The sequence below is a fragment of the Cajanus cajan genome, chromosome 9 (genome assembly GCF_000230855.2).
Source record: "Cajanus cajan strain Asha chromosome 9, NIPB_CcT2T_4, whole genome shotgun sequence".
NCBI classification, from domain to species: domain Eukaryota; kingdom Viridiplantae; phylum Streptophyta; class Magnoliopsida; order Fabales; family Fabaceae; genus Cajanus; species Cajanus cajan.
This window is the reverse complement of record NC_138525.1, coordinates 51,446,128-51,460,689: the sequence shown is the minus strand read 5'-3', so window position 1 is coordinate 51,460,689 and position 14,562 is coordinate 51,446,128. Positions and strand designations below refer to the sequence as shown.

The 14,562-nt window shown below is 35.9% G+C and overlaps 1 protein-coding gene across 2 annotated transcripts in view; it reads right to left on the bottom strand.

The window, feature by feature from the left end:
- The window catches only part of LOC109816056 (P-loop containing nucleoside triphosphate hydrolases superfamily protein), a 26,237-nt gene extending 11,675 nt beyond the window's left edge, over nt 1–14,562 (bottom strand). For both annotated transcript variants that reach the window (XR_002241233.3, XM_020380920.3), the window contains exons 1-11: nt 14,209–14,562; nt 14,023–14,120; nt 12,343–12,432; nt 10,330–10,382; nt 9,656–9,721; nt 9,531–9,584; nt 8,848–8,907; nt 7,876–7,954; nt 7,541–7,608; nt 4,189–4,251; nt 3,965–4,069 (exon numbers count right to left, since the gene is read on the bottom strand). Coding sequence is in view for 1 of the 2 variants with exons in the window: in XM_020380920.3 (XP_020236509.1) it covers nt 3,965–4,069; nt 4,189–4,251; nt 7,541–7,608; nt 7,876–7,954; nt 8,848–8,907; nt 9,531–9,584; nt 9,656–9,721; nt 10,330–10,382; nt 12,343–12,432; nt 14,023–14,120; nt 14,209–14,441 (969 nt within the window). In the remaining variant the exon portion in view is untranslated. The remainder of the gene's footprint in view (nt 1–3,964; nt 4,070–4,188; nt 4,252–7,540; nt 7,609–7,875; nt 7,955–8,847; nt 8,908–9,530; nt 9,585–9,655; nt 9,722–10,329; nt 10,383–12,342; nt 12,433–14,022; nt 14,121–14,208) is intronic.

Genomic DNA, 14,562 nt, shown 5'->3' with positions numbered 1-14,562 from the left:
CCATACCCGACGGGTATGGGGACGGGGACGGGTATGGGTTTTAGTCGCGGGGACGGGGACGGGTATCATCAAACCCGTACCCGCCCCGCCCCGTTGCCATGCCTAGCCGTGACAGGTTTTCTGGTACCCAATGTCAGGTTTGTCATTGCTATGGTCACATTGCTTCCACTTGTTATTATCGATTTGATAGCAACTTCGTTCCCACCCTACCCCTTGATAACACCTTCCCCGCCAACACCTCCATCACCCACCCTGTTTTTGGCTACACTACCTCCCCCTTTCAATCTCAACCTGCACCTCACCCTGCTGGCCTCTCCAATGGCATTTTGGGGCCTCGACCACCCAATCCTAACACATCCCAAGCCTACCTTGTCTCTCCTGGGAACCTTCACGCCCCACCTTCAACTTTGGCAATGGCTTCTTCCTCACCTGGCGCCAATATATGGTATCCTGACTCTGGCGCCTCCAATCATGTTACCAACGTATCTCACAATATACAACAATATACCCCTTTTGAAGGGCCGGATCAGATTGTAATTGGCAATGGCCAAGGTCTCCCCATAAACTCCTCAGGTGTTACTCATTTCTCTTCTCCTCTCAAACCCCACATTTCTCTTACTCTTTATAATCTCCTTTATGTTCCCACTATCACCAAAAATCTGATTAGTGTGAGTCAATTCTGTAAGGATAACTTTGTCTTCTTTGAATTTCACTCAACCTTTTGTTTGGCTAAATCACAGGCCAATAACGAAACTCTCCTCCTTGGAGTTGTCAGTCCTGATGGCTTATATTAGTTTCCGTCTTTGCTTCTGCCAAGACAACCCTCTGCTCACACTGTCTCTTCTCGTTCTGTTTCCTATGCCACTTGGCATTCTAGACTGGGACATCCCCATAATGATGTACTCAAATCTGTATTCAAACTGTGTAACTTTCCCATCATTAATAAAAGTATTTCTGATTTTTGCACTTCATGTTATCTTGGCAAATCTCACAAATTACCCTCTCAATTATCTAAAACTGTTTATCATACTCCTTTTGAATTAATCTACAGTGATCTATGGGGCCCTGCGCCTGTTTTGTCTGATAATGGTTACCAATATTACGTTACATTTGTTGATGCTCATACTTGGTTTACTTCGATCTTTTTGCTCAAAAGTAAAGCTCATACGCTTGATATTTTTAAACAATTTCACGCCATGGTTCAAAATCAATTTCAATTACCTATTAAAGCAATTCAAACTGACTGGGGTGGCAAATTCCGCTCTTTCACCTCTTACCTGGCCCAACATGGTATTCATCATCGCATCATTTTTCCCCACGCTCACCATCAAAATGGTGTTGTGGAACGCAAACATCGTCATATTGTTGAGTTAGGCCTTACCTTGCTGGCCCAAGCTCACCTTCCTATGCACTTTTGGGATTATGCCTTCCTAACAAGTGTCTATCTCATCAATAGACTACCTTCTTCAATCCAACAGGATGTTCCTTTCCGAAAACTATTTCATCAGCTCCCTGACTACAACTTTCTCTGTGTCTTTGGCTGCTCGTGTTTTCCTCACCTTCGGCCCTACAATAAAACCAAACTTCAATTTCGCTCTCAAGAATGTGTGTTCTTGGGTTACTCCACTTCGCATAAGGGTTACAAATGTCTTGCTCCATCTGGTAGGATTTTCATTTCCAAAGATGTCATATTTTGTGAAAATCGTTTTCCCTACCCAAGCCTGTTCCCACCATCCACTCCCAGCTCACCCTCCTCATCCATCTCTGTTCCTCTTGTTATCACCAATCCACAGGCTCCTATTACCTCTACCTCTCCTTCATCCTCGCCACCAATTTCCACTGATTCTTCACCTTCTCGGCCTAGTCATACTTCTCCCACGCCCAGTCCCTCTTCCTCCACCTCTTTACCCACTCATGTTGAGGCTCCCCCTGTCAATCTTCATCCCATGACTACTCGGGCTAAAGCGGGTATTGTCAAACCCCGACTGCAACCCACTCTTTTACTCACACATTTTGAACCCAAGAGTACCAAACAAGCTCTGGCTAGTGACACCTGGCTTGCTGCCATGAAGCAGGAATATGATGCATTAATGGCCAATGGCACCTGGACTCTAGTATCACTTCCCTCCCACAGAACAGCCATTGGTTGTAAGTGGGTTTTTCGTATTAAAGAGAATCCTGATGGAACTGTTCACAAACATAAAGCTCGCCTGGTTGCCAAGGGTTTCCATCAGCAATTTGGGTTTGATTATACCGAGACCTTCTCTCCGGTTGTGAAACCTGTTACCATCCGTCTAATTCTCACTCTTGCTCTCACCCATCACTGGTCCATTCAGCAGCTGGATGTCAACAATGCCTTTCTCAATGGCAATCTTGAAGAAGTTTACATGTCCCAGCCTCCCGGTTTTGAGTCCTCGGACAAATCCCTGGTCTGCAAACTTCACAAAGCCATTTATGGTCTTAAACAAGCCCCGCGTGCCTGGTTTGATAAACTAAAAGCCACACTGTTTCATCTCAACTTTCAGATCAGCAAGTGTGATCCCTCTCTCTTTGTTTATTCCCATGCCAATAATGTCATCTACATTCTTGTTTATGTAGATGACATTATCATCAATGGCAATAATACCACTTTCCTAAGAAATATTGTTTCCCAACTCAATTCCGCCTTCTCCCTCAAGGATCTTGGTAGATTGGATTATTTTCTTGGTATTGAAGTCAAACCCAATTCTGATGGCTCGCTCACTCTGACTCAAAGCAAATATATTCGTGATCTCCTCAATCGCACCAACATGGAAAACTCTAATTCCATTACTTCACCCATGGTCTCTGGGTGTAAACTCTCTAAGTCTGGTTCTGACAAATTTTTGGATGTGTCTTTATACAGGTCTGTGGTTGGCGCCTTACAGTATGCCACAATCACTCGTCCTGAAGTTAGTTTTTCGGTCAACAAGGTGTGCCAGTTCATGTCCAATCCCTTGGAGCACCATTGGTCTGCTGTCAAGCGTATCCTTCGCTACTTAAAGGGAACCATGTCCCTGGGTCTCCATCTCCAACCTGCTCCTCCTAACTCTCCCTTATCCATTCATGCCTACTGTGATGTTGATTGGGCTTCTGATAGTGATGATCGCCGCTCTACCTCTGGTGCCGCCATCTTTGTTGGACCCAATCTCATCTCTTGGTGGTCAAAGAAACAAACTGTTGTTGCCCGCTCCAGCACTGAAGCTGAATACCGCAGTCTTGCTCTCGCCACTGCTGAAGTTCTATGGATTCAAACCTTACTCTCCGAATTACATGTCTCTCATCATTCCCCTATAATCTACTGTGACAATATGAGCACAGTTGCTCTTGCGCATAATCCTGTCCTTCATGCTCGAACCAAACATATGGAGTTGGATCTCTTCTTCGTTCGGGAGAAAGTAGCTGCCAATCTTCTTCACGTGGTTCATGTTCCGGCCACTGATCAATATGCTGATATTCTTACTAAGTCCTTATCTCCGTCTCGGTTTTGTGAACTTCGGTCCAAGCTCAAGTTGGCTGATTCTTCGCCTCACCCTACTTGATCTTGCGGGGGGCTATTGGAGTATATCTTTACTCCTTCGTATTGTATTATTTTTATTCTTGTATTAGTTGGTTATCTGTTAGTTATTTTTCTGTTTTCTGGTTTGGTTACCTGCTCAACAGGTCAATGTATCTATAGCTTCCTTTGAAGCTATAGATACATATAAATAGACAAGTTGTAATGTTAATTAGTCAGTGCAAATATAATTTCTTTCTTTACTGAATTGCTTCCACTCAATCTCTCTTCTTCTTCTCACAACTCTCTCATCACAATTCTTTCTGTTACTCAATAGTTTGAAATTTTTAAAACTTACAACTAAAAACCACCCCAAACAAGCCCTAAGATAGCAGCCATTAAAAGGAGTTCAGAAAAATTAAAAGCAAAAGGAAAATAGCATATCATTACCGTTCCAAGAGTAAGCAAGCTTTTATTAATATAGGAACCTTCTTTCCTCCGCAAACCAGTTGTTTCGGTTTTAGAACTTTCAGAACCTGCAAGATCAATTAAGTGCTGCAAAAGGAAAAGGAAAGCAAGGGAGCTTTTAGAAGTGGTAATAAACTAAAGGCAGGAGACATTTACTGGAGCAATATAGTAATATAGTATAATGATCCTGGTCTTCTGAGCGTTACCAAGTGGGACAATGTTACATCCTCTTCCCCTAGATTTTCCCCTCGCGAACTGCTTTCAATAGTCTAATAGAAATAATGTAATCAGTAAAGCAGCATGAACTGTGTAAAGAAATAGAAACAACAATAAGGTAAGACCCCAGTAAGTTATGATTGGAGAAAACACATTCATAATGAATTGCGTTTAAAATATAGCTACTCAAAAGCAATTAATGCAATTCAGGAAATAATACGGCTCTGAAGCCACAAAAAGTAGTTTTAGGAAGAGTGCAAATAAGCAAAAGAAAAAGAGATAAGTTAATATCTTTTACTTAGACATTTTGATTGACCAGTAACTAGGTGGAACCAGAAAACGGATAGGGAAGAAGAAAAGAAGTAGGAAGAAAAAGAAAGGAGAAATGTGTTGATATGGAGTAAAACATAAAAAAGTAAATAAATAAAATTGCTTGAATTGAGAAGCAAACGAGTAATTTTTTAATGTAACGACTAAAAGGTTAAGATTGTACAAATAGTGCAAATATAGGGACTAAAACGTACTGTAAAGTGCAACACATGTTAATGTGATATTAGCAACACGTAAGTGCCATGTCATCTGCCGTTAACAGCGTTAACTTCATTAACTTTTTCTTAAAGGCAAGAACCAAAAAGGAATTGGAAGCACTTAATATAGGGACTAAAACAAATAATTTTTAAGTATAGAGCCTAAAAAATAAAGTGTATACAGTTATTGGGACCAGATGGGTAATTCAACAAATTTTTATGACTGGCTAATAGCCATTAACTAGCTCTATAATTATACCTTAATTAGCTTCTGAATGCATTAATAATAAGCTAAATTTTATGTTTTAGGTTAAATTGTTTGAGAGGATATATTTATATTAAGAGGAGAGGGTTATGGCTTATTATTTTGATACTTAGTATTTACACACAACTCCACAATAATGAGATATTGTCTGCTTTGAGTTTATACCCTCACAAGTTTGTTTTTGGTCATCACCCAAAAGGTGTCTGTCTTTATGCAACTCATTATATCACTTCACATTTTGTTATAAAGTATTGGTTGTCATTGAATCCAATTGTCACTGAACCCAACATGGTATTTGTCTAAGAATATATTTATATCAAAAAGAGAGGGTTATATCTCATCATTTTTATAAAAAGCCCTCACAATTTAACTTTTGGTTATTATTCAAAAAGTCTCTCAACAATAAAGTATGTGTATGTTTTATAAACTGTTATTTCTCCTTTTGTTTTAACGATGTGGGACCTTTTATGAATCCCATCAATTGCATGGAACCTTGTTTGTATCCGAATAAGTTTTTTATTGTGTTTTTAGATTCATTTTAACCTTTTATTTTTTTAAAATGTTCATTTTAGTCCTTTATCACTTAAATTTGGATCTATTTGATCCTTTTCAAACAATGACTATTTTTAATTTTGATAGACAATTTTGAATCTTTTATTGACGGATTCAAAACTCAAAACTTGTCTCATTAAATTCACATATATGAAAACTATGAAATTCAATCAAAGTTTGAATACAAGAGCTATAAACCAGTAAAACTCATGTGAAAAATATATCTCACAAACCATTAGAAAATAATGTGAAATTAAATTTTTAGAATAGATTTTGTAACGTTTGGACTTATTTATATGCAACTTTCATCATATTTATAACACTATTTAATTTTAATTTCAGTTGCGTTCAATAGTTTTTATATACGTGAATTTAATAAGACAAATTTTAAGTCTTGAATTAGTACACAAAAGACTCAAAATCGTCTCTCAAAATTAAAAATAATCATTGATTTAAAAAAGACCAAATAGATCCAAATGTAGGAAATAAAGAACTAAAATGAATATTTTAAAAGATAAAGGACCAAAATGAATCTAAAAATTAAGATGAAGAACCAAAAGTATAATTTAGCATATTTTTCATCCTTTATCTTATTTTTAGTATTCATTTTACTTTAGTCATTTATCTTTTAAAAGATTCATTTTGATCCTTTATATTGTAAATTTGAGTCAATTTGATCATTTCCAAAATAATGATTATTTTCAGTTGTTAGACATAATTTTGATTAATTTTTTAATTTATTCAAAACATGAAACTTGTCTTAATAGATTCACCTCCATGTAAATTATTGAACCCAATACATGTTCGAACCAAAGAGTTATAAACATGATGAAAATCACATGAAAATGAATCCAAGTAACCAAAAAAAAAACTAATATATTCTTTTTTGGTTGCTCGTGGGGCTTATTTTTAACACGATTTTCACTATATTTATATTCTTTTTTGGTTTTAAACATTAATTGAGTTTCATAGTTTTAATGTCACTGAATCTAATGGAACAAATTTCACATCTTAAATTAGTCAAAAAAAATTCAAAATCAAGTTCCAAAATTGAAAACAATGGACTAAATTGACTTATTTAAAAAAATCAAGGATCAGAATGAATTTTTTGAAAGACAAAGAACCAAACTAAATCTTAAAATTAAAAGAAAGGACTAAAAGTATAATTTAGCCTTAATAGTGTTAATAGGAAAGACTAACGAGTGTGTATAAGAATTAAGGAACCCTATTTCTCTCTAGCAGCCTCTTTTTTAAGATTGTAAAAAGCAAAATCATCCTCCATCACCTGATCCTCTCACTATTCTGCTTATATGTTCCCAAAATATGGAATTCCTGATAAATATTACATTTTCCCTTTATTAACCTTTCTCCTTCCCTTTATTCAGAACTTCAGTCTTTTTTCTCCATATGAAGCACGGACACTTCAAAATAGTTAACCATACCAGTAACCGGTGTCAAATACTTTATATTGATGCTTAAATCCTCCTGACTGCATTCTACAACTTTTTACATTTTATAATAATACCAATGGAAATACTTTTTACATACTAATGCGAATTGTATTTTGTAAAACATTGATTCTTGCTTTTAATTTAGGATGTGGGTTTTAATTTTGATTTTATATTACTTTATGTTATACCATAGTTGTGTTCCTGAATATGAATTTTAAAATATCTCATGTTTATGTATGTGTCCTATCATATCTGTGCTTCCTCTCCACTACCATCATTTTTCTTATCAAGTATTCAGAAAAACAGGTGTTGGCATCGAGACAACAAAATAAATAAGAGGTAGAAGATGACTATAAATCCAACCACATTCCCCTCTATTCAGTTGGTGCTGCTACGCTATGCTAATGTATCTATATTAGTATTCTAATAAGGACTTTCAGCAAAAAACAGAAAACTATATTATTAGCAAACATCAAATGTTAAAACACACATGTCTATGCTCTGCATTATTTCAAATCTTAAATATAAAGAGATTATCTTGACATACCAAGGTGAAAATAGTGTGGCTTCGACTGCTAAATAGATTGAAATTATTTGAACCCACATGTCTATGCTCTGCATTATTTCAAAAACTGTACGTTAAAATGCATGAATTGGAAGAAAAATGCATCTAAAAATACAAAAACGAAAGAAAATATCAGACCATTAAAAACACTCAGAAGAACATAAAATTTGCAGTAGGCAGGAAATTTTAAGTACAAAAGATGGTCATGCTTCAGTTGGGGCATTATGTAAAGAATTGAAAGGAAAAACAAACATGAATGCTACCAATGGTTGAAAATGAGAACAAAGGGAAGACAATCCTCAAAAAGTTTTTTATACCTTCTCCTGTAGCAATCAAAGAAAGGGCATGAGCAGGGGATAGCACAACTTCCTCTTTGATTCCTTCAACATAAGTACCCTGTCACCAATATATTATAAGACTCAATTAAATGGCATATCAAGCCTTCTTTATGCAATGTCTAAGATAAGAAAAATAAGAACCAATAGTTGTTTGTGTGTAACAAAGAAGAGTGCTAGCAACACACTCTTTTTAACACACTTCATTATTGGGTGCTACTGTGCTAGTACCAAATATGGCTTGCTTCAAGCTGTTACAACTGAAGTAATGACATTAAGAATTAGGTTTTAAGTAAATTATGGACATATGGTTTATGTTGATATCAACTTGAAGTAAGATCACTTACAGCAGAATTAAAATTGATTTAGAAATTATCTTCATACTAGAACTATAAGTGCATGGACCTTACAATTTTTAGAATTATGGTTGTAAAAATCACATTAGGTACACCTTATTGATCTGATATCTATCAAAGTATATAGTAGTTATAGTTTGTGTGTATATGTAACAGAATCTGTTAAAGAACTTAGTTACATGATGAGTCAGCATGACAGTTAGTCATTGAGCTTTATATATGCTGTTACATTAACAACTATCATATTGAATACAATTTTCATTTTTCTCCAATACAGTTCTTAGGGTTCTCTCTGTTTTGTTTACTCTCAATATCTTTTTAGAGTCACAATTCTCTCCTTTCCTCCTTCCCTATTTAAACCTTATAATTTCAACAAGCAAAAACATTCAGACTTTCAGAGTTGATGATAAACTGGCCCTGTAAAATTTACTTTGTGAAACTTTTTACAGTGAGCTAACAACAGGGTGCGCTTTTAAATAAAGGAAAGGAAAGTCATAAGATTCTTGACTAAGCTACTGCAGACATGAAAAACAGAAAATAAATAATGACAGTATGATCAGTTCTTGACTATCCAATAATAATTAATAAATATAAATACCTGAACATCCTCTCGTATTCTTAGATTCTGCCCAGTTGGATCCAGCAAGTCGTTAATGACCTATAACAATAGCAGATAAAATTTAAATTTGAAACTCATTAACATATAAATACATCAAACCAAGTATATACATAGCAATTTGAGGGGAGTAAAAAATAAAGTATATAGTTCCAATAAGAGCCTGTTTGCGTCTCTATTTGCAATGGAGTTTCTGCAAGGCATTTTTTTTTTCTTTGGGAAAACTGGGTTCCAACTTCCTACAGAGGTTTATGCACTGGAAAAACATAAAAGTGTTTGCTATTCTTATGGTTAAAGCTTAAAAGTCTGTTTTCAAACTATGCTTCTACTTGTATAACATGATCACTGACACTGTCACATAATGGTCTACCAAAAGTGTTTGCTGACCATGAACAGCCATCCTATGTCAGTTGCAAGCATTTCATATCAAGTTTATGCCACCTCTTCATTTAAACAAACTTCATCTTTTTATTCTTTTTGTTGTCATAACTAATATAGATTGTGTCCCTCATGCTGCCTGGACCCACTATTCTCAGACAATAATGGAGTTAATCTGGTCATCATTCTTGCTAATGCAAAGATGAGTTCCACCAATATAGGTATAACAAGCATAGTAAAGATGAGAGAGAGCTCAATAAAGCAAAGTATTAGTACATGATGCTAACCTCATTGTAAATCTCAAGATATGAGACACGTAGTAAGAATTCTCGTCCAGGAGTCTGAAATGACAAACACAACCTGTTAAGTATATGAACGGATTTAAAGTCAAGTTTGGAAAACTTAACTCTACCTCTTGTATAATACTGAAGACATCCTTCACTGCAAGTGGGATAATTCCAGGTGATTTTTGCTCCCCCTGCAAAAGTATATAGCAAATTTAGAATGTATACAGATCTGGAAACAGAAAATTTTTTTAAAAAATTTGAAGGGATTCCCCAGCTACTCTAGAGTCTAGAGTCAACCAACAAAAAAGTCCTTAAAGACGAAGGAGGACTGTTGATCTGCAGAATGACCACCTTGTTTTAAAGAACTTTTTTTTTTCTTGGGAAACAGCTTCATGCTAAATTCTAGAAGAAAATTTGATCAAGACTTATCTGTTATACATGTGTAAAGGGCAAGAGCAAGATTATATGACTAATGATTTACAACTATATCATCATATGACCTGGCGGCTTTATCTTTAATCCCTATCATTTCCGTTTCTGACATCTACACAGATATGCTTTGAACAATATTACCATCATGGAACAGATGATTCAGCAAAAGTTGATTGTCCATGGAAGCTATATCATTTTGTTTGATGGAGAATATTTGTTTGAAAAATATAGACATGTCTCTTATCGTTTGAACTATCCAACATTTCCATGTTGCAAAGCTCAGAATTAAAAAATGCAAAGTTAGGTGCCACATACAATGATACTTCTATGTAGATGAATAGATGATTAAACAATTAGACTAGCTTACATGCATGGTATGAGTCTTTCCACTACTAGTAACACCATATGCAAAAACGGTACCTGGAGGTCAGCAAAGCAACTGTCAGCCAATATTGCATTAGGTGCCATGTCTGGCTTGTGTGAAAGAGATAGAGAGCGGTTACCAGCATAATTTGCAAGAAAATAATATGATTCCACCTCAAAACAACAAAATAAACTATAACACCAAACATAGCCATATTTAGGAGGGACAAGCATCCCTTCTCACAAAAGTCTAATTACGAATATGAACTGCAGGTGGCAGGCTATTCCATAGTTAAATGAAGCACTGCCTTACTTATTGATGCCAAAAGAGTTATAAGGAACTTCATCTCTTTTTAATTACTCAAGAGGAACCAAAAAGGTAAGTGGATAGGGCAAGGAACCACGGTCTCATTACTTTACCATATATTATACAGTTGTCTCATGAGTGATAATCTGATAAGCATCTACACACTTGGGGATCCCTCTCTTAAAATCTAGCTTTTAAGGGAGAATTTTCCAAATGCTTAGGTGCTATTGGTGTCAAAGCTGGTTGTTGATGTCTCAGAAAAAAGCTACCTACAGATGGACTAACCAGAAAAGCTTGGTTTATTGCCGTGGAGTGTCAGCAGTCAAGACATCAGCTCTCAAGAGCGGTGCTATGATAGAGACTTGGGTATTATGTGGTGCCTAAGTCCCAACATCGACTAGTATGGGATGCTCAGTAGAGTATTTAGGTGCTTGGTTCTCTACCCTTAACAGCTAGCTTTTAAGGGGAGGTTCCCCGGATGCCTATAGAAAAAATACATTTTTTGTTGAAATTAATTGAGCACCTGGAAAATGGGTAATCTTACCTATATTCTTCAGCCATTAAGTTCACCACTTTATGTATCAATATGAGCCAGAAAATAGGGAAGGTCCCCAAATCACACGACTCATGGGAGGGTTTCCCAAATGCTTTTCATAAACTACATTTTTTTGTTGAAAATAATTGAGCACCTGGAAAATTGTTAATGTTACCTATATTCTTCAACCATTAAGTTCACCACTTTATGTAACAAAATGAACCAGGAAATAGGCACTTGACTTACTTCTGCTATCAGCATGCTCTATATTGTGCTTTATACAGTGTACATTACTCATGCGCAAGTGGAACAGGAGTTTTATTCTTAATGTTGGATCGAGCGCTTACCACTAGGCCAAAAGCTATAGCTGATAGCGCAGCAGCCCAAGCGCCATGATTCGATAGTGACTTGGCCCACCTAGCCTCCGCCATGGGACAATTGATGCAACCCGCAACAATCTCCCCCTCAGCAATTGCCCCGCTGGGTATCGAACTCATGACCTTGGCTCTGATACCAATTGTTGGATCGAGCGCTTACCACTAGGCCAAAAGCTATAGCTGATAGTCAGGGCGCAACTTTTTTTACTTAAGAGCACAGTAGCCCAAGCGCCATGATTCGACAGTGACTTGGCCCACCTAGCCTCCGCCACGAGACAATTGATGCAACCCGCAACAATCTCCCCCTCAGCAATTGCCTTGGGTATCGAACTCATGACCTTGGCTCTGATACCAATTGTTGGATCGAGTGCTTACCACTAGGCCAAAAACTATAGCTGATAGTCAGGGTGCAACTCTTTCTATTAAGAGCGTAGGAGCCCAAGCGCCATGATTCGACAGTGACTTAGCCCACCTAGCCTCCGCCACGGGACAATTGATGCAACCCGCAACACTTAAATTTGATTATATACCCCAACTAAGTTACCATCATCAATTGGGATTATTAGTACTCAATTGCTCATGCAGACAGCGTATATGTCGTATACATTTAAATATGTTAAAAACTTAAAATTATAACTCAAAAGGAAAGGAAAGTAAAAATAGATAAATAAACTATTAGAAATTAGTCAAGCCACCTATTCCAATCATTAACTTACTACAAACCTTCATTCCATTAACTTCTTCCTCTTTCAAAAAGAATTTAATATACACAAGTATAATTAACACCAAAAACATTACCGTTAATCCCTTCCATAGCACCACTAACAACTTGCTGAGCAGCCACATCATAAACATGCCGAGTTGTCGTTGCTGGCCCAAATACCTTATCTGCCACACGAAAAATATAGTAACAAGAAATAACATAGAAAGAAAGCACAAAACCAACCAGTAATTTATTACTCTGCAATTGAGTAAAACTGGTGTGACTCAGTTCTAAAGCCATAAGTCACAAACTCTCAAGTCTCAAGTCTCAACTCTATGGTCTTACCATTGACCAACAGCTTCCCGAATTAATGGAACAGATAAATTGTTGTGAAATTTTGTAATTTTAAAGTTGCATGTTTTATGAACCAATGTCCCTCCAAATATTTTTAAATAACTTATTTGGTAAGCATGTTTGGTATATGAATTTATTTTAGTAGCTTCAAGCTTATTCAATAGTTACTTAAACTAGCTTATAAACTATTAGCCTCTTTTTTTTTGCTTTTTCATTTTTATCCTCCTAATTTATTTGAAATCTCTTTTTTACCTCAAATAACTAATTTTTTTAATGTCATTTTACATTTACCAGCTAGCTTATTTCAAATTTTTAAACATATATTTAAAAAATAAAATTTTGCATACGATGAAAATTAAATCTCCTTATCTAAATTAAGTATTTGAAATGCAAAAACTTTTAATTAATTTATTCAATCAAAACATTTTAAAAAAATGAAGAATATTTAAATCAAAACTATTCAAATTTCAAGCATTTCAAATTTCATAAAAATTTTAAAATTTCTCGTTTAAACACAATCTAAGTGAAATGTATCTTCAAAAAAGAGAAAGAAAAAAAAAATAGAACATTGACAATGTCTTAAATTTAAGAATATTTTATTATTACATTGCCAAAAAAAAATTATGTCTACATCAAATTTAGCAACTTACTCTACCAAAAAAATGTAATGTTCATCTTCCAATGAAAATGAGATTTTATATTCATTTGACAAAAAAAGTTAAAATATTTTTATTAAAAAGTTGTATTAGTTTTACTTTTCTTAAACTTTATCATTTTTTTTTGTCATTGACTCTTTTAACTTTGCTATAAATCTATGAGGTGCTTTTAAATCTTATTCATTCATGAAGTCGTTTCAAATCTTATAAATTTTTATGACAAATATATAAAAGCATCTATATCATTATTTTATATTCTATTTTTTTTTTCTAATAAACGTATCTCTTAAGCATAAAATAGAAAAAAAAAATATATATTCAAAGAAAAAAATAACGGTTGACTCTTTTAAAAGTAGCTACACATTTTTTCCACTAAGGTACAGAGTGTTTTGTTTTCCTACTAGATAATCGCCTCGAGGCTTCTTCAAAAACTAATCTCTCTCATAACCTTAACTTAATTAAGATTATTCCTCCGGTTGTTTTTTCATCAACTCGTGACCTTGAAATTTAAAAACCAACCGCAGCACGGATCAAACCAGCCTTGCGTGTCTACTTTTACGTGCAAATATTTCATTACGTAATTAAATTCAAGTTAAACTTATCCATACAGTAATTTGGTTTAATTTGATTTTTGGTAATTACCCTGTCACCTCTATAAAGAAATTATGATGAAATATTTTTTATTTTAGCTTTAATTCAAAATATTTAAATAAAATACAGAGCAAAGTTGGAAGCGACTCTGTTAAGAAAAATGAGAATACTAACCAAAGCCATAAGCAAGGGAAGGATTGTACTCATTTCTAACTATATGATCCCCATCCGCATACCACGCCACTTCGTCCCCTTTATTAATTTCTCTCCCACTGCGCAAACACAATAAAACTAAAATTAAAATTAAAATTAAAATTAAAAATTAAAAATATATGAATTCAAAAAACGAAACGGACGAACCTGAGGGGTCGGAACCGGACAGTGACAGTGACATTCTCCTTGGCCTTGCTGACGTCCGACGCGGCGGCTGTGGAGACGGAGGCCTTGGACAACGACCTCGAGGCGGTGGAGGAGGAGGACGGAGTGGTAGGCCTTGCGGCGGGTTTGGAGGCTGCCGCCGGGGATTTCCGCGAGCGGAGCGGCGAGACGGAGGGTCTATGGGAGGAGCGGGTGGAGGCGGCGGCGGAAGACATTGACGGAGAAAGAGAGGTGAGAGGTGGAACGTGTTAGAGAGAGAGAGAGAGAAGGGTCACGTGCCGGCCATGGAAATGCAGACTTTGGAGTTTGGACTCTGTCTTCTCCCTCCAAAAAGAG